This window comes from Acomys russatus, chromosome 31 (genome assembly GCF_903995435.1).
Source record: "Acomys russatus chromosome 31, mAcoRus1.1, whole genome shotgun sequence".
NCBI classification, from domain to species: Eukaryota; Metazoa; Chordata; class Mammalia; order Rodentia; family Muridae; genus Acomys; species Acomys russatus.
The window spans coordinates 7,829,181-7,848,558 of NC_067167.1; the positions used below are offsets into that span (position 1 = coordinate 7,829,181).

General features: G+C 44.3%; 1 protein-coding gene across 7 annotated transcripts in view; it reads right to left on the bottom strand.

Annotated features, from left to right (window-relative positions):
• Window positions 1–1,037: 1,037 nt before the first annotated feature.
• Window positions 1,038–19,378, bottom strand: part of Ric8b (RIC8 guanine nucleotide exchange factor B) — a 97,997-nt gene continuing 79,656 nt past the window's right edge. For 2 of the 7 annotated variants that reach the window (XM_051139938.1, XM_051139936.1), the window contains 2 exons: window positions 14,973–15,092; window positions 1,038–1,694 (listed from right to left, as the gene is read on the bottom strand). In XM_051139938.1, the coding sequence (XP_050995895.1) occupies window positions 1,583–1,694; window positions 14,973–15,092 (232 nt within the window). In that variant the 3' untranslated portion in view covers window positions 1,038–1,582. Of the gene's footprint in view, window positions 1,695–7,193; window positions 7,366–8,022; window positions 8,162–11,630; window positions 11,837–14,972; window positions 15,093–19,378 lie in introns of those variants that run through there. The other 5 variants (XR_007830056.1, XR_007830058.1, XR_007830057.1 and 2 more) reach the window with 5 other exon arrangements.

Here is a 19,378-nt window from a genome sequence, read left to right on the forward strand (position 1 = left end):
GATTCAAAATGAACGTAAATCTTAGCGAAGTGACCGTGCTTTACGGGATCCCCTCGGAGTACACTGTAACAAACTGACATCTCTCTGGCAGCTAAAAGGTCTTTCGAGATTCAATTCTTGATATGCGGTTTTGCTAGAAATAACTTAGGACACATGCCATTCTCACTAGCACTCTGCACTTTGTCCTTTAAAGAGGCTGTGTGATGACAAGTGAGGCAACGGATGGAAAACACTGGAAAACATAAACTGCTAGCCCCTGTATCCATAAAGAAACACACACAGATGACTAAATTCAATCATCCCCAATGTTTTATTTAATTTAAAGTTTTAAAAGGCAGTGGTTAAGCACATAATTTATGTGTGTGCATATATCTATGTATGTGTATCTACACATACATACATATATGAAAGGAAACCAACCCCTTTTCAACTTTAGCCACTGATCAGCTTGGCCCACTGTCTACATGATTGCACGTCTACTTCATATGACCATTTCTAAAAGTACAAATAAACAGCCTTAATCAGTTTAATAGTAACTATTTGTGTTTCTTTTCTTTTTTTTTTTAAATAAATAAAGTTACCATTAAACTGATCACATATGGTAGAAAGGTAGGACACACACACACACAAATACACACAGAGACCCCTGTTTAAAACATGTGACATACGAATGACCTTTATGTACAAATGGGTGCTGTTGGCTCCCTACCCCCAGCACAGGCCACGAAAGAACTCCCGCCACTCGGGGAGCCCCATCCTCTCTGCTGCCTGGAGGATGAGTGTGTACTTGGCACCCTGAGCGAGACCTCAGAATGCACGCTCTGGATGCAATGGTGCAGATGGTGGTCCAGCCCTACGTAACTAGTAGTGTTCAGGAAGATGAGCAATAAATAGGCACGTGTAGCTGCCTGGAACTAAACCATCATTTCTAACTCCTCACAGGGAGAGACGTAATCTGAAGTTTTAGCTAAGTGACATACAAACTTTTAGAGTGTAGTAGGTTTGTAAGTCTGGGGCTGTGTGTGTGTGTATGTGTGTATGTGTGTGTGTGTGTGTTTCCATGTTTATAGAAAACTGAAATGAAGTGTGGGGCTAGGTTTACAGAGCAGCTGCCTGGCTTCTACTCAGTCAGCGCTGATCTGAGGAGTCACTCGCCTCAGCCCTTATTGACCAGCTCCTCGGGCGCTTACGTGCCTTGGATTGCTGGAGAGACTCGGAAGGGGCGGTCTACACGCGTGGGCGGAAGGACATGGCTGAGTCTTCGGCGAGGAGTCCTGGCAACAAGACTGGACCAGGGCTGCTTTGCAGAGTGAAGTCCCGTACTCCGTCCGGATGAGATGGGATGGCCGCTTCTGCTTCTAGCCCCGCAACTGCACCTAACTGCAGCTCTGTACGAATGCCTCAATGTCGCAGAAAACACAGGATCACCTCTTAAATATGCTGGATTCCCAATGAGTAAACCAGTTAATGTGTTTCTAGCCAAAGCAAGGGCATAAATGTTTTAGAGAAGAAGGTTCCCCTGGAGCTACAGAGAAAGATGCTGATAAAAGCCATATTGAGAGTGGAGCAGGTGACGATGCCTTCAGTCTGTGTCGGAGCTGGTCTCTTCGATGACAGAATACTGGCTGAGCGCCTCCTCCAAAGGCGTTATTGTCCCATCAGGCTTTAGCCCCATTGGTTTAAGCAACTCCTCTCTGGAAAAAGAGATAAAAGAAAGAAAGAAAGAAAAAGTATTCACCAGCGTCACACACACACCCCTCCCCCTCCCAAATCCACATCCTTTTAAAAAGAGAAGTCTTTAAAAACCAAAGTATTTTCTCTCAAGCTCTCTGTGTGTTTGTAATAGAAAGATGAAAGGGGCACAGAAAGAAAGAGGGACATGAAAGGCCCCATTCACACAAGCCAAACCTAAGCCAATTAAAGTAGGAGAAGTCAAGGTTCCAATGTGCTCAGGACAAGGAGCAGGTCTCTTCGGGTTTGAATAATTAACTTTCTTTTCCTCTTGTGGACTCATTTTGTCTTAGAGAAGTTGAAGCAAGCAGAGTGTCACCTGCTCAACTTAGAAGTAAACACATGCTCCATCTAATGGAATCAATCTGTCAGATTTGGTTTGTCCCCATCATCTCTGACTCACAAATGCTTGTTGGTTCATTTCAAATCAGTTGGCTTTCCCGAGTTTTCTTTCCCTTTCTCTCTCTTTCCTTCTTTTTGTTTAAAACACCATTGCTTTTGTTTGTGGCAGTTTAATTATGGGATTGACAGCCATTTTAATCTCTTCAAAGCTCCCCAACTGTCTCTCTTCACCTAATCCAATTGTATCCACTCCACAAGTTACAGCCTCATCTAAGGTGATTAATTATTAATTAAGCCAATCAAAAATCACCAGGAAAGATTTATTTAATCTTTTCATAGGCAGTATTTATCACGTGGAGATTGTGCCGGCTGTACCTACTGAGTTGCTAACACCGATCCTTCCACTCCCGACAGGCTCAGGGCACATTTAAGAGGGCCATCAAAGGCTCAGGAGCCGCTTAACACAGATTTCTCATGGAAATGGGCAGCACTGCCCAACACCATGGCAAAACATGACGCGGCAGCCGTAGGTTGGTGGGCTGTGGGGTGAAGGACAACAGTGACACTTGTTCCCCTCTGGTCTTTGCTACAGTTCTTTGGGGGCAACACAAAGAAGGTTCCCTCCTGGGAACAGGCAGCCACACAGCTGTGATGGCCCAGCTGGGGAGTAAGTTCAGCTCAGTGACAAGGGTTAAAGCAACAGGAGCCTAAGCAAGCGGCTCTGGCTAGCAGCAGAGGGTGGCTTCTCTGTCTGGGGAATGTGGATGGCTGACTGGATGGCCAAACTGAGGCTCCTGCGTGTCATTTGTAGGCAACAGGATCAGAATCGCAAAGCATCAGGTCAGAAGGGGCTCAGAGATCATTCAGTCCAATCCCTTTCTTTAAAAGGAGGCAGAGTGACTTACCCAAGGCCATTCTGTAGCAGAGCTGGGCCTGGGACAGGTCCCCCACAGCCCAGTGCAGTGCCCTCTGCAGTAAACCCCATCTCAATGGACTGAACCAACTGCATGGAAAAGCAGTTGAGCAGTTGAGTTTACGGCTCAGCAATTACGTGAAAAGAACTGCCACTTGCTGGGCACAAGAGGAAGACAAGCTGCAGTGCTGCCCTTGGTGAGTAGACAAAACAGACAGAGCCAGGATGAATCTGGCCACAGATGGGGTAGATGTCCCAGGAGAACTGCAAGTGGCGTCTCAGAGGAAGCATGCCACGCTACCTGAGGGAGGCAGAGAGGGCACCACAGGTGAGAGAGCCCGTGCCTGGCAAAGGAGACTGTGTCAGGTCCCACTGTCTTGTGTGACTGTGTCAATTCACCTTTTCTGCTCTGTGCTCTGTGCTCACGGCTGGACCAGGGGCCAGTGTTTAGGGAGTAGAGGTTTAAGGAAGAAGTGAGGGGCAGGAGGTAAGGGTAAGCTGAATGGAGGGAGCTTAGCACTGATCCTGTACAGTGTCTATTGGCTCACACCTCTGGGAGTGCTGCGGTAGACACACCGGCAGAGGTGGCAGACAGGTAAGGCATTGGGAGGTCATTTTAATGGTGTATGGGAAAGGAGGGACAGAGGGATCACAGCTGAGGCTGTGGGAAGGAAAGGCGCCCTGCCTCGGGCAGGTGTGGAAGGCGGCTGGTGAGTGGTAGAGAGTGTCCCTATGGCTCCAGGGCGGATACTAAGGTTCCGGCACTACCTACAGGAGCCAGACACAGACAGACTCAGTGGAGCACAAAGAGCTGGAGCAGCCTTTGGGGCAAGCAGGTAGACATGGCAGTGCAGAGCCCCCAGCCATTCTGTAGCCCTGCTGGGACCCAGGCACGGTTTAGAGTTCTATTTTCTAGGTCTACTGTGGGGAGGAGCTCCCTGATACTGAATGCTAGTAACTGATGCAAAGCCAGGGGGCACCTTGCTGGGAAAGGCACACTGAAGGATAAGAAAACTCTAGGTCTGAAGGTTGGAGGTGGTGGCACACATCTGTAAAGACAAGAGCCTGGCTCAAAAGCTCCAAAACCCCAAACCCAAGCCAACCAAACTGAAACACAAAACTCTGAAAACCCAATGCCCTAAGCATCAAGGTGTTGGTAGCTGAAGACAGTGAGGGATGGTCCAGCTGGATGGTAAGAGAGGCAGGAGTAGGGTTGGCAGGGGCCCTACCAAACACAGTCATAAACTGCCTGGTAGACACACCATCACTGACAGTACTAACACAATCGTGTTTCCAAGATAAAAGGTCAACACTGGGGCTAGCTACGAATGTGTGAAGTACCCGGCTACCTTCTATATAAACCCAGGAAGAATATTTCCAAGTCAAATCTGCTATCTTTATTACTACCCTTCAGTCCAACTTGACAACTGGGAGCAATTATGACTCTTACACAGTTTTATGGTCAAATTACAATAGTTAGTTTACAGAACAAAGAGGACCCATCTTTTAATTCTCACTTATGAGCTATCCTAGGCATGTTTAGAGGGTGCTTTCTATCACCCCCTCCACTAAAACGGAAGCTGCTCAAAAGGCATGAATTACTTTCTTCTCCACATGGTTCCATGCGGGACTTGCATATAACTGACATTGCTGTAGGAAAGGCCTCAGTGAAACTTGGTCACAAAGTCATGCATTCATGCAAGTAAATTAAGAGAGCAATGCAATGTGATGTCGTGGGAAGAGCAAAAAGACTGTAAGCTAGGGTTCCTCCACTTACCAGCTGTGCGGTCTTGGGCAAATCTGAGTCTTAGTTTCCCCATCTGTGAAATGGGGATCCTGGCAATACTAGGGCTGCCTACTTCCCAGTGATGACGTAAGAAGTCCCAGCACAGCAGTGGTAGCAACAACAGCAACACTACAGACCAAAGAGCTCTGTGAACGGTAGAGGAGCCGAGAATCTACTGTGGGGGAGTGAAAGGCACACACAGGTTCTGAAGGCAGACCTGGGTTTGGATTCTGGAGCTACACTAACGGCAAGCCCACGAGAACTCTCAACTTTGAGTTCAGTCTCAGCAGCACTCACCTCACTCAGTGACCATGAAAGCCAACTGCACACAGCGAGTGTGCAGGAGTGGCTGGGCTATGACTGGAGCTGAACTGCTGTTCCTTATCTGTCTACAGAAAGCTTCCCTTACGTCACAGAGTGGGGGGGGGGGGGAGGATATGCAGAAGCAAATAAAAGACATGGTCCCCGTCCTTAAGAAACTTTAGTCAGTCTGGAAGACAACACATACACACGTTACACAATATTGAAAGGATCACAGAACAGCACATCAACAGGCTGAAGATGACTGACAGGCACAGGCGGAGTCCTGCTTTCCCTGAGCCCTACAGCTCACCAGTGGACTCCAGTGGTGTGTGCAGTGTTCTGTGTGGGAACAGGGCTGGGCTGCTTGCTAGCTTGACTGTTTTACCATGAAGCCCGGACTGTTTCTCATCCTCTCAGTCTGACTTGTCTGTTCTTCTCCTTCTCTGCCCTAATGCTAGCACCATACAAACACCAAACAAAATCTCTGCTCTGGAGACTCACTGCTGACAGCCTGCTGAACGCTGCGGGTATCTCAGTTTTGTTGTGATCTGTTTGTGTCCAGGTCGGTAAAATTTGGACAGAGAACGGAACCTACTTATGAACCCCACAGCAATGTCCCCTCACCATCATACGGTGATGCACATGCCGGAGTGGCATGGGGGAAACACATTTCTACAGGCTCCTTGCAGGAGGCGGACTTGGGGCCACACTGTAATGGCAGCAAAGACATGGCGTCGTCACAGGAAGAAAGGAGTCCCAGAAGCAGAATTAGTCAAGGGGAGGCACAGAAGCAAGAGTTAGTTATGTGCAGGATTGGCAAGCAAGTTGGCTCAGCTGAGGAAAAGGAAAAAGAAAGCTCAAAAGTGCTATGAGGCACGAAGAGGGGCTAGAAACCTAGGCTCTACAGCTGGCTGGCTGGATCAAGGACGAAGGTACTTTTATCTCCTATAAGAGTATTCATTAAAAATAATCATTGCTACAAATTTTGAAAGCTACAAACAACACTGCTCTGACATACAAAGAGACTCCATTCTATGCTTTCCTCCATCAGTTTTCACGTCCTCCTCCTGTGTTCTAGCACAGTGCTTTAGAGAGCAGAGCCTCGGTTAAGCACGTGAACTGCATTTAGCTGGCCTTTATACAGAAGCCATGCACTGTACAGACTCCTCATAACTGAGCCACGAACAAGACAGGCTCAATCTGAGAGCACAGCTGTTTTCAAGACTTGCAGAGTCGGGAAAGGGTGACGAATCCACAGGGGATCCTGAAGAAGGCTCTCCAAGGCTTTACAGCTCTCTCCTAGACTATGCTCAACCTGTGGGCAGGGTTCATTTCTTCCGGGGCTGTGGTTTTCATGGATCTAGTCTAGGGCAGAGCACACAGTAGATGCTTAATAAATGTTTCCTGAAAGGATACAGTACATGGGCCAAGGTATAAGTGGAGAATGGCAGGGGACTACATGTCAGGAAGTTCTCTTAGCTGTGACAGCTTCTACAATGAGTCACCATCATCAGATGACGCAGACAGGCCAGCAGAAGCCAGCCACCATCTGGTACAGATTCAACTTCTCACGTCTGAGACATTAGGAGGTCTACATTCTATCTTCTAGGTCTGTTACAAGTCCTTGGGCAAGCCATTTGCCTCTGTGAGCTATAAGATGAGGGGTTGGACAAGATGATCCCCAATATTCTATACTAATTGTCAGAGTAAGTATGAGGGTACTAAGTAAGTTTGAGTTACTTAAAAAGCTACTGTGGTTTTAAGACACTCAAAATCACCATCCTAGCCCTTTCTTAGTCCTTTCTTCCTAATCAAGAGCTTCTAAACCTAATGGTCACCACAGCACCTGCCTGTCAATAACATATATCACGACCACAAACCTTTTCTGCAATCGGCCAGCAGGTGATTAAATGATTACGAAAGCAATGGCAAGTAGCACACACAGGACCCAGATGGCATCGTGGCCCTCCCTGGGCCATTTTATGAAGAGTTACCACTGGCCCTACATTTATGGAGGTCCTCTCTAAAAAAATGATGGCCGGGTGTCCAATAAACATCATGGTTGAAATGTGTATCAGGGTTAAGATATTCACATAGCAACAACTGCTTCATACTTACCTTCAATGCTATACACAGGCCTTAACACAGTTAAGACTGCCCCCGTTATCACCAAAAAGTACAGTGATGTCTACTGGATAAAGAGCCCATTCTAGGCACTGTGACAGTATCATGGCTTCTCATCTGATCAGGCATCTGGCCAGGGAAGAGATAAGCCTCCAAGAATGTTCAACTGGAACGAAACATCATTTAGAAATTTGATCTTACTGAACGATAAGGAACCATAGTCTATAAGGGCGTGGCCAGGCAAGAGGACACAGACAACGCACGGCCGAGAAAAGAAACCCTACTTCGCCCCAGCCTCACCCCTGGGACTGCCAATGAAAACCGAAAAAAAAAAAAAAAAAAAAAAAAAAAAAAAAAAAAAAAAGTGGTCCTTAAACCTAGGGGTGGGAACTTAAAGAATTTAAACATATTTAAAAGTTTCTGTTCTTTATAACATGTTTTCCAAAGACACTTTAACGTCTTCCTGTGGGTGTGGCACTCTGTGGTAGCTGGGCCTCAGTACCTCCTCAGAACTGTCGGGATGGGCACACTCTTTTAGGGCTTCAAGTAGCTGTCTGACTCCCCCAGCAGCCATGATGCAGTTTTGGGTCTCAGAGAAAAACATGCCCAGTTGCACGACACAGAATAGGTCAGATGTGTGTGTGTAACACCTTGCTTGACCTGGAAGCAAGAGAATACTCTTGCCACAGCACATGCTTTGTGCAATATAAACAAAGCGTTCGAGTCAAGGGCACTTGTTGAAAGCAGGACACAATCAAGCAGTTGGTAAAAACACATCTTTGTTTCCCACTTGCAGATCTCCCAAGAGTCCCTTCGAATTTACCTATACGAGTTTCAGCTTCCCGCTTGCCACTTAGCTTGGTAACGACTCAAAAATCATTCCCTTGTTTTCAAGGGCTCTTCTTTCTTGTCTGCTCTGTGTACTACAGGGCAGTATTGACACATGGAATTAATGACAGGGTCTGTAATGAAACAACAGTCATGCAAACACCAGTCTGCTCTTTCGATAAAACAGCATGTTAGAGACCTATTCACCTCCCTCTAATTGAGCACTGCATAATAGTTCTGAGCCTTTTGTGTAACGTATTTTGTTCTATGATTAGAAGGGAAGAAAAAGGGGGGCCTAGGAAGCATCGCTTCCTTTAATCACCCCTGATTAATTCCCAGTTTTAATGAGGGTGCTGCTATTTAGCCAGGTTCTGTTACATACTTGTTTTGTTGACTTCTGTTCAATGTACAACAAAACCTGAGACAGGATAATTGGGAAACCATTACTTTGGCCCAGGGATTCCTTTCTTAATGTGAGGTTGGCCTGGAAAAAGAGCCCTGACATGTTAAATTAGCCATTTCATATTTAGTTCCTTTCTGCCTTTGAAAGATGGCATGAGACATTAGTAGATAAATGAAGTATTTTAATTAACACAAAATGCCTATGGGGATGATCCCCTGATGACCCAGAGGGTATAGCTCTGCAGTGTCTGCTGAACTCCAAGCCTGGAGTGAGTGCCTGAGGTAGTCACAAGCCTCTGAAGTACATGGGTTTCTCACAGCTGGTGATAGCCCTTCTCAGAGCAGGAGTTACACAGGCACGTGGGATGCTCTGGGTGCAGTGGCTTTGGGATGTGGACACTGTTTCCTCACCTTTTCTCAGATGACTGGATTTACTGATCTTTCACCAGGACACTGACTGAGGAGGAATAATGGGAATGGTGGCTTTTTCACAGGAAATAAAATTGGTCCTCCAATCGCATCTTAATAAAGAATTCTGAGACCTTCCACTAAGCCACCATTGGTAAAACATGCCAGCCCTAATAAAAATGGACATGGTGTGCTTCTCATAACACCACACCCTTCCACTCTGTAATGAGAAGCTGTCTTAAAGTTAAGATTAGCATATTCACTCTGTTTTAAAAATGACAAAACAGGGGTGGATGATGTATCTCCAACCTCCAACCTGTCAAAGTGAACATGCTCACTGTTGGTCTTTGGTGCTTTGTACTTATTTAAAACACATTTCATTTAAAAATAATAAGACTGGTGAACTTCTCAGATTTGTTGGTAATTTTTCAAAATAGTACAGTGTCTGGAAGTTTTGAAACTGAGGTGTTCTGGGGGTGTCATGTCATTTAAGTGCCTGCTCTTTCGTCAGTCACTTAACCCACTGATGGCTCACTCCTTAATACAACTCCCATCCTATCTAGACCACAAGACTGTGCTGGTGAGAAACAGGGAGCGCATATGGAAGCAGTTTCACATTTTGAAGCACCAAGCTAGCTTTTTATTATTCTCATTTCTGTTAGAAGATAGCACGCAAAGCCTCTAAAAAATCTGCTATGGCTTCGTGTTAGACAGCAGTTAGGGACACGTTAGAGGGTGAGGTTAGGGACAGTACAGAAAGAACACAGTTTAGTTCGAGCCTTAAGCAACGGCATTCTTTCTTACTTCTTGGTAACATTCTTAGAAAACTCTTTTACATTGTTGCCCAAATTAACAAAATTAAATAGGAGGTCTGCATGTTAGATAAAGCATGTTCTAACACACGCTTCTAACCGGGAAGACCTGAGAGTTAAAGGAGGAAAGGCAACTATGAGGCAGAGTATTTTTATTTCAAATTGTCAAAAGCCATTTCAGCCACAATGGGCACAGGACACCCTACTTAGGTGTCTAGCCACTGAGACAGTCCTCTATCATCTGAAGATGATTACAATCAAGCTTCTCAAAACAATCCTCTTGGTTTTTATAGAAAGCGCCAAGCTCTCTTAATTGAATTTTCATGGCACTGCAATGATGGAGAATAGTGCTGTACGCTAGAAATATGAGGCAAGCCACCACATGAGCTGCGGACTGATCATATTGATATTCAATGTCCAACTAGCCAGACAGAAAGGGAAATTGAAGTAAAGTTGGCTTCAATTTAATCCGGTACAAGAATTGGTCATTTCAATTAATAGTCTACTACATAATTAAGGAGACACTTTCCATTCTCTTTCTATTTAGAGGACACCCTAATTTGGATTAACCTCACGTCAAGTGTTTAGTAGTCTCACAACGGACAGTACAGACCCTGTAAAAGATGGCCTGACCTGAACAATTATGATCTTTGAACTCTGGTGCCTGCATTAGGTTACTTAAAAAAGGTGGGTTGTGTTTCTGAAAAGCACCCAGAAAGTGTATCCTAGACTAGATAAAGCCACGTGCAATTACGGACTTTGGTATTTCTGTAAGATGAACAATAGGATTTATTTACATAGAAAAAAGGTATGTATTTCTTACTTTCCAGTCCTAAGTCACTCAGAACCTTACTGAGTTCAACACTAATCTCTTGATTCAAGTGTACTCCTCTTATAGTTGACGGCAGCTCTAAGAAAGCCATGTCCCTGTCTGTATATCAATGTTGCTGGCAAAACAGAAGTGGGGTGGGGAGCATGGTTAGTGACCAGTGAGTGGATGAGGGAAGGAAGTGGTAGCAGAACAGGCATCATTTATTTATTAACATACAATCTAAAACACAGGTTTTGTTGGTATAAGCAAATGGGCGATGTGCCTTACTAGACAGTTCTAGAGTGAGAATGGAGCATACGATCAACTCATCTGGTTTCAGTTAAGGAAATAAAGGGGGTCAGGGGAGTAGAAACAACACTATAATGACAGTGTTCTTGCCCTTGGCCAGAGCCTGCTGAAGGCATCAGCAGAATGAGCGAGGTGCCGCTAGATGAAGGCAGCTGTGCTAGGCCCACTGGCCTTGCCCACTGCACAGTCACCATTGTGGTGCCATGCTTCAGCACAGGGGTTTACTATTGTTTTCACAGTCTGAGAAGGAGAGAGGAGGTGGAGAGGCAGGCATGCTACAAATGTCAAATGATGTCTTCTGTAAACTAATACCTCAGGCTTGACTACTAAATATCATACTTACTCTAGATTTTAAAAATCTATACCCCTTATCTAAATTAGTTAGCCATGGCCCACATTTCTTTATGGCATTCCTTTAAAGCCTCTACTTTGATAAGGTGTGGCCAAGAAATGGAACTGACAACTACACTTTGAAGCCTTGAACCCTGCAGGTTATTTTATAAAGAAAAAGAGAAAAACAAAAGGAGACTTTCAAATGTGGAGGTAAGTCCTTTCCATTTTCCATCCTCACACACTAGGGATGCCAGGGGCACAAGGCACCAAACTAGCAAGACAGAACAGTGTTTATAGGGTTCTGATGATTTCCTGGCTTTGAAAAACTCCAAGTGCTGCCATCCCCACATAAAGGAGTTGAAATGTTAGACACAGGCATGATCTTTATGGTAAAGAAATAAAAAAAATCAATGGGGGGGGGTCATTGCACATTCAGTAAGAGGTCTTCTGACTGCTAACCTCCTCACTCGACCTTTCCAAGTCTAGCTGAGATAAAGATGTGGAGGTTGTGGCCCCGTAAAGCAGTGGCTGTGTCTAGCATGAAGGCAAGATGGAAATGAGACCTCAAGTTTCACAGCAGTGTCTCCTGCTTTGGGCAGTCACATCTACATCCTACACCAGGCTCAGGAACAGTACTTGGCATGACCAACCTTAGTCATCACTGTGGTAAGTGCTTTGGCATGGGCCACTGTTGCTAACCACCATCCTGGTGCAGGTCCTTCACATCTGCTCTCCTATGGATGAAAAAAGGAAGTGTCTAGTGTCCATGCCTTGGCCACGTCACCTCCAGTCCTATCTATCCTCTACTCACATGCCTTTCTTTATCAGGTGCAGGAGAGACTGCTGAGAGGATGCTAAGAAGTGCTCTGGCAAACACTAACAGACAGACACAGTAACACAGTGGACAGGACAGAGGCCTTGGGCTCTGGTAAAGGAAGTTCCTAGTCTCACTTTATCATGGAGCTAGAGAGAGAACACATGAGTGAGTGTTCTATAAACTGTCAAAAGTAAATGGACTATGAGCTTGGAAGTGTTTGGGCATTTCTGTGGTCCTTGCACCTCCCCTTGGTCGAGGAGGTGTGTCTGCTTGAGCTCTCGGCAAGAAAGATGCAGTACGTGAAGTCCAAAGACTTAAAAGGATGAAGTCTTTCTCCCTACACTGATTGGTCACTTCTGTTTCTCTCTAGAATACTTCCTAAACGTGATCATCAGCCACATGCCACCTCCTTTCCCTGAGAAAGACTCCTTGAGCCATTCAGAGAGGATGGACTGACTGCTCCTTTTCCCTGGGGCATACGGTTCAATACAGACCTTGTTTGTCGCCATTTCTACTTTGTATTCTGGAATAAACCATGCAGCCTTTTCTCCCACTAGCATAGGAGCTTTCCAACGGCATAAACGGTCTCCCTCACCTCCAAACCTCTCTTCTCGCTCACTGCCACGCGCGTGGGGCTGCTTAGTAACTGCTTCCTGTATGTATGGCACTGAATTTAACTCTACCTGGCTGTATGGCATTTTTTTTTCTTATTTTGTCAAAAATAAGAAAAAGTGAAAAGAGAGATGACGCTTCAGACTGATGAATAATACTGAACATGAAAGACGCATGAAGAATGCTTTTATTCTTGGCATTCTTGCTCTGGAACACCTGCTGCTGACCTTCAGGTGGCTGTCATTGTCATCAGTGAGAGCAAATGTTAGAAAGCACACAGAGGCAGACAATGTAAAACCCACCATACACCATGCAAAAAGTCAACAAGATTTATGACTATTTTCAAGTTTACTTTTGCTTTAATGGCAAAGTAGGCACCATCAAAGCCAACACAAGACATCTGAGCTCTGCCTTATACATGCAAACAGCAGTACCCCCTTCCGCGAGAGCCAGGCACCTGCTGGGCTCCTGGTGAATGCTATGTCTTCTTTGATACACAGTTTAAATAAGATGGAAGTTGGGCATTTCAGAATTGATACTTATGGGTTTATTTATTGGTAGCTTCTAAACTATGCAAAAAATATGTAGATTCCTCAGAGATTAAACGGAGAAGGACCTCTTTGTCTTATGTAAACCAATAGGGCACCGTATGAAATTGATGATGTCTCTAAGAATAAGCTGAGTATCTAGATTACAGTGCATTATCTTGGGTAGTTTGTTCCTTGTTTTCTGTGTTTTGTACTTGGGTGTTTCCTCATGTGGGTTAAAAGGGGACCAGTACAGCATCCATGCTAGCTGCCAGCAACTCCTATTGTTACGACAAGACACGTACACTACCCGAGTGATCTGCTGTGCTCAAGCCCTAATACAGTCCACTCAGGTCCTTGCTTACAGTTTCCTTTCTAGCTCCCACCAGATGGATTCTACTGACTTCATTCTAACTGATGTTCATTCTAACATACTGATGCCGCCATGTTTCATTATCTGCACCAGGCCCATGTGGACAATGTCAGCTACACACAACTTATTTTATATATATTCTTATTTTCTTTCTTTCTTTCTTTTTTTTTTTTTTTTTTTTTGAGAAAGAAGGCTGCTGGGGGCCGAACCCAGGGCCTGTATTTCAGCACTGAACTCTTTCCCCAGCTATCAGATTTTATTTTTATATATTCACACAGAGCTTGCTATTCTGTTTACTGTAGATAAGGCTGCTCCAGTAACAGTCTCTATGACTACTATTAAGTCCTTCTGGGAAAGAACTTGTTATATAAAGGAGAACTGTGTTAAAGAAAGAGAATGCAATTTGCAAACAGGCCAAATGCCTTTTGACTAGCACAAATAGAGTAGTAAATTCTAATGCTGGGGAAGGACAAAGCACTTAGTAGTGAGTAGTGAGCAGTCACCAAATTCTAGAACATTTTGTAGATAACAAGGCTTCCTGCTGTTAACCAGCTTCTACACATTACCGGTGCCACTGCTGAAAGCTTAAGACTACAGAATGTCAAAATAGTCCCATGTGCCACAATTCTGTGAAGCCACAGCGCAGCCATCTCTCAGTTTAGCTTCCCCGAGAGACCCTCCCTTCTCATGGCTGTTCTGTTCTAACTGTTATTTCTCTTGAGGGATGAATAGCAGCCTTATGGTTATGTGAAAAATGAGATGAGAGGGAGAGATTCACCTTGACATGGTGGCTGTCAGCAACACAAAGAAACACTCACTCAAGATGACTCACAGGAGACAGTGGCTGAATACATGACGGGAAAAGAAGGCAGCCCATCTAAGCCTACAGGGATCACCTCCTAATAACTCCTCAAGAAAAGCTAGTTGTTGATTACCGTGTCTTCATTTAATTATTTACAAAACGGGTTGTTTTGGAAAGGAAGGAGATGTGAAGCAGGAGGGGATGGGCCGGTTGTGTTTGGAACTCCTAATTAGTAAAAGTGCCTGCTTAAAAAAAAGTCCTTTATTTGAGCTATTCTTTTCACTTCTTCCTGTTGCGTATAAGGCATTTTAGAGTTCTTGGTTTCAGCAGCAACTCAAAAAGCAATACTGCCAACCTGCACATCAAAAAAGGAAAGGAGAAAAAGCGCACCATGGCTTCAAACAAAACCAAAACAGACTGAAACAAAAATACGAGAAGCAGCAAGATCACTGAGCCTAACTCACAGCGCCCTTTGGAAGACAGGGAGGTTAGTCGGTTAATAGCACAGCCACGGCTAGCTACTGCCTCAGCACTGAGTGCTCACACTCTCAGGAACGCACATCCAGAAGCCGCACGTGGAGAAAAGCCATCGGCGGCCCTTGACTGCTGCTGCCTGGGCCTCCCTGTTCCAATAGACATGGATTGCCAGAGTTGCTGTTCTATGGTAACTCTCAGTGAGAGAGACAAAGAAATAGAACATTCTTAGAAACCAAGCAAAAAATGGACGGGAATACAATACCTGGAAAGTTTATCAAGCATGTTGACAAGTTTCATGGCTTCATATTCTTTTTGTTCTTCTGTCATTTCATCTATAGGGTTTGGCATTGGTTCCTCTAAATGACCAGTGATAAGATTAATGCTACAAAAAGAAAAAAAAGTTATGCTGTATGTTTTAGAATTATGCTCTTTCTATACTTTTCTGGTCCAAATTTTAAGTTATATAAGAAAGAGTATAATAGCCAAAAATTGGCAATAATTTCAATAGTAATTTTATTGTATAGAATTGCTATAGGAATGTTTTTATTATTATTATTATTATTATTATTATTATTATTATTATTATTATTATTATTATTATTATTATTAGTTTGTTTTGGAAAATGGGCTTTTTAAAAATTAAAGCTGACTTGCCAACTATTTTTTAAGGCATGGCTGCTTTTAAAAATACAAAATTTGATTGGTGCAGTTGAACAAATATCCTTGGATGCACTTCTTATTCATTAATTGTAAGAGGTCAAATACTTTCAGAAGTGAAGTGAGAAAATCCATTTGTGATACAGCATAAAACAAACATGTCCAAAAAAAAAAGGAGGAAAAAAGCCCCCGACCTGGAAAAATGATGGCAGAGAGGCTGCAATCTGGAAATGCAAGCCTGCCAATGTATAGTCTCAGGAAATTAGTCCATTAGTGTGACCACGGAAGTACTAAGTGTTTCAAACGTAAAAGGTAAGGCAGAGGAGTAATTAGGATCCATCTGACGGAGGGAAAACTCTAGCCCACCAAGAGACAAGCACGGCACCTGAGCTTTCTGCAAACAGGTCTAGAGCAGTACTCAACAGCAATGGCTTTCTTATAAACTTCGTATGAAATTTTAACACCAAACAAATGATACTCTTAAATAAAAGGCCACATTCCTATCTTTCCTTTTTTACTGAGGAAGGGAAATAAAACATAGCCTTCTCAGTGTCTGCTAAATATCAACACCTTAGAACATTACTCTTGAGAAGACATGAGTACAGTTATGGCCTCATGTAGCAGCCAAGTATGGACCTGCTCTAATGATGAAAATCACAATACCCCGGCAGGCAGCACGTGCGTAGCCAATGGCTTTCTAAGGGCTTTAGATAAAGGACAATGCTTCCCGGCCAGGCCAGGGGAAGCAAGGCGGTGACATGGTCAAGAGCAAACTGTGAGAGGTTGGAAAAATGTCACGTGAGCCAACTAAAGACACCAAAATCAAGTGCTCCTCTGGTGGCCAGTGTCCATCCTACTTGAGACTTCTTAGTCATAGTGAAGGTTAGCTCATGGGAAACCACCTCTTGCTACCATTACATTTCCTATACTCCTCAAAGGCTACACAACACAGATTCTTGGCGAAGGGTCTGCACTTGCGGTCTTAGCAAACGAGATGTGAAGTCTGTCTGCTCTTGATAGGGCCTGTGACTAGAACCGTGGTTAGCAATTCTGCACTGCTGGGCTTGATGGTGCATGTCTGAGATTCCTGCCTCAGGCCGAAAGGGAAGAGTGTAAATTCAAGGTCAGCCTGAGTGATTTATCAAGGGTTAAAGGGAGCTGCTGGTAGAGCACTTGCTGGAAATCTGGGTGTGAGGCCATAGGTTAAATCCTTAGCACCCCTCCCTCATCCCCTAAAATGACAAATGAACAAACCAAGAAACCCCCTTGCTCCCACTAGTGAACTATGTGCAAGACAGAAAATCGCAGAATTACTCAGAGAAAAAGGTGGGAATAAGGGCAAACAGACGATTTGGGGATCTAGAGGCCCCAAATCTGTTCATTCCTACCCACTTGCTTCTAGGTAGCCCTTAGGGTGCGTTAGGAGGCTGAAAACATGCAGATTGGTCACTTAGTCCCAGTCTTGACTGTACATGAGGATCACGCGGGGAACTCAGAGCTGGCCCTACCTCAGATCCACATGTAAGTCCCTGTGATCTTGAAAGACTAGGCTCAAGTGCCTGATTCAGACACTGTTCTTTACTCTCCCAGAGAAGAAAAAGAGACCTCTAGTTAGAGGCCAGCACAAAATGCCTAAAGGAGTCACTCTATTTCCCAAACTAAAGGAACAATTGAACAAGGTTTCTAAGGAAAAATGTATAGAAATGCTGTGTTCACCCTTCATTATTTGCTCAGGCACATGGCTCTTGCTACTTGTTAAGTTAAAAAAAAAAAAAAACCAGCTAGTCTTATAGATAAATAAAGATACTTGCTAGAGATAAACACTACCCTCAAGCAAATGAAACCAGGCCTTCTAGGGAAGTGAAGGTAGATACATAAACTATGTTGACCACACTCATTTGTCACTTGAGAGCCAGCTTCTCACACTGATAGAAGTGTGATTTGAAGACTCATACCTGTAGACTTTCCTGAAAACAATGATCTTAGCACAAGCAACCATGTATCTCAGAAACATGCCAGTGAGAAACTGGTAAGCTCTGTGTTGTTGTGGGCCCCTCAGTACAGTCAGCCATGGGTTCCTACGTTAGGCAGAGTGCTTCTTCTTTTGGTATCTTGTTTTTGTTTTGAAATGGTTTCTCTATAGCTCTGGCTATCCTATAATTCACTCTGTAGACCAGATTGGCCTTAAACTCACAGAGATCTGCCTGCCTCTGCCTCCACTGCTGGAATGATGCTCATTTTTTAGAAGCTGCTCTTGAGTCCACTGACTGCCAAAATGACTCAGGGCTTGCTCAGAGGTTAGCTCCCAAGTGACAAAGTCCCCTGCTGTCTGAGCTCTCTTAGACTGAGCCTCTCACCCACCCATGTAGAAAACATCCTAATGCCTTCCCAACACCCCACCTCCCATAATTCCAGGGACTCAGGGCTCATTTCTGCCTTTGAACAGATTTTTTTTTCCTTATGCTATTCAGGAGAATGTAAACAAAACCACATAACCCACAAGCCAGGATAATGAAGTGTGTCACCCTCACATGAGAAAAACGCCTGTGAGCAGTGTCAGAAGCAGGTGGACCTGATCTCTCCTCTCCAGCCAGGAGAGAAAACAAGTCACCATGGCAACAAGAACATAAAGGTGCACATTCTGGGATGAATAAACACACAGCACCACTAAGCCCTACAATCCAAGACTAAACGCTTACATTTCACAATCGTACCACTGTAAATTCTGGGGTTATTTTTATGTTGTTTGACGACTGAGTCTTAATTCCTTTAAGGACACTAACTGTGATGGACCTATGCAGGGCAGCCACATACATTTATTTATTTGTTTGTTTGTTTACCTTGGTTTTCTTCCCCTCTTCCACCATCCAGCCCAGTGATTAGTTATATATTCCAATTAGGTGACAAATGTCTGAACTCCTGTGGCTACTAACCATAATTCCTTTTAAAAAGTAAGTCCATTTCATAAACTGGCATGTTATGGCCCAGCAACAGGAGGATTATGACATAATAAAACACGATGAGCAAATGAACATGTGTATAAAAGCTGAAATACACTTCAATTTGTTTACTCTTTTAGCTGTTGCTGTTCTGGTCAATATCAGTATCACTTAACAAAAAAGAACTACATGAAAACTCAGCTATATGAAAGCGTCAAGCCTCTTAAGGCAGGGCTTAAGTTTTACTCAAAAATCTCGCTAAGAAGGGGCCACACTGCTCCAACAGTGGCAGTACCAACAGGGGGCAGCCAACTGCTCTGATAGGATTCCTGGCTCCTCTGCATGACATTTCAAGTCTGGTGGTACTTCAAACCAGGTTTAAAAATCCAAGGCTGGAGAGGCCACAGGCTCATTGAGCTAAATTTTCATGGCCTCAAAACTGCCTTCTAAGCATCCATGTTATTGTCCACAGATAAACGCTAGCTTAGGGAAAACAAACAGCCTTAGGGAAGTTTTTCTTTACAATATATGGTGGTAAATGCAGAAATTCTTGGCTGAAAAAGGTGCTGGAAAACAAACAAACAAACAAACAAACAAACAGTTGAGCTTAGCCCTAAAAAGACATTTATATCACTATCTCTAAGGCTCACGGAAAACAGAGGAAGAACATAAGAGCAGAAAAACAGGGAGCATGGAAGCAGAATGCGGTCTTCTAGGATGAGAGAGCGACTGCAATCAAGTCATGCAGCTGCCTGCCCTGGTCAGGGACAAGAATGGGCCTGCCAACAGTTAGGCTTACGTGGGTGAGGGGCTCAAGGGGGCCTACCTTTGTTGCTAAACTATTGACTTCTGAAAGATTCTGGGGAAGAAGGAGTCAGTACCTTCAGATTTCGCCCACCAAACTACAAGGGACAGTTCCAAATCCACTGCTGCATAGGTGGCACTGGCTAAACACAGTAGAACACAAACAAACAAACAAACAAACAAACGGAAAACCCCACAGATGTGGGAAAGGGATTTGTGGGGAACGGTTGGTGACAGGGATGGAAGGGAGAAAAGAGAAAGCAGGGGT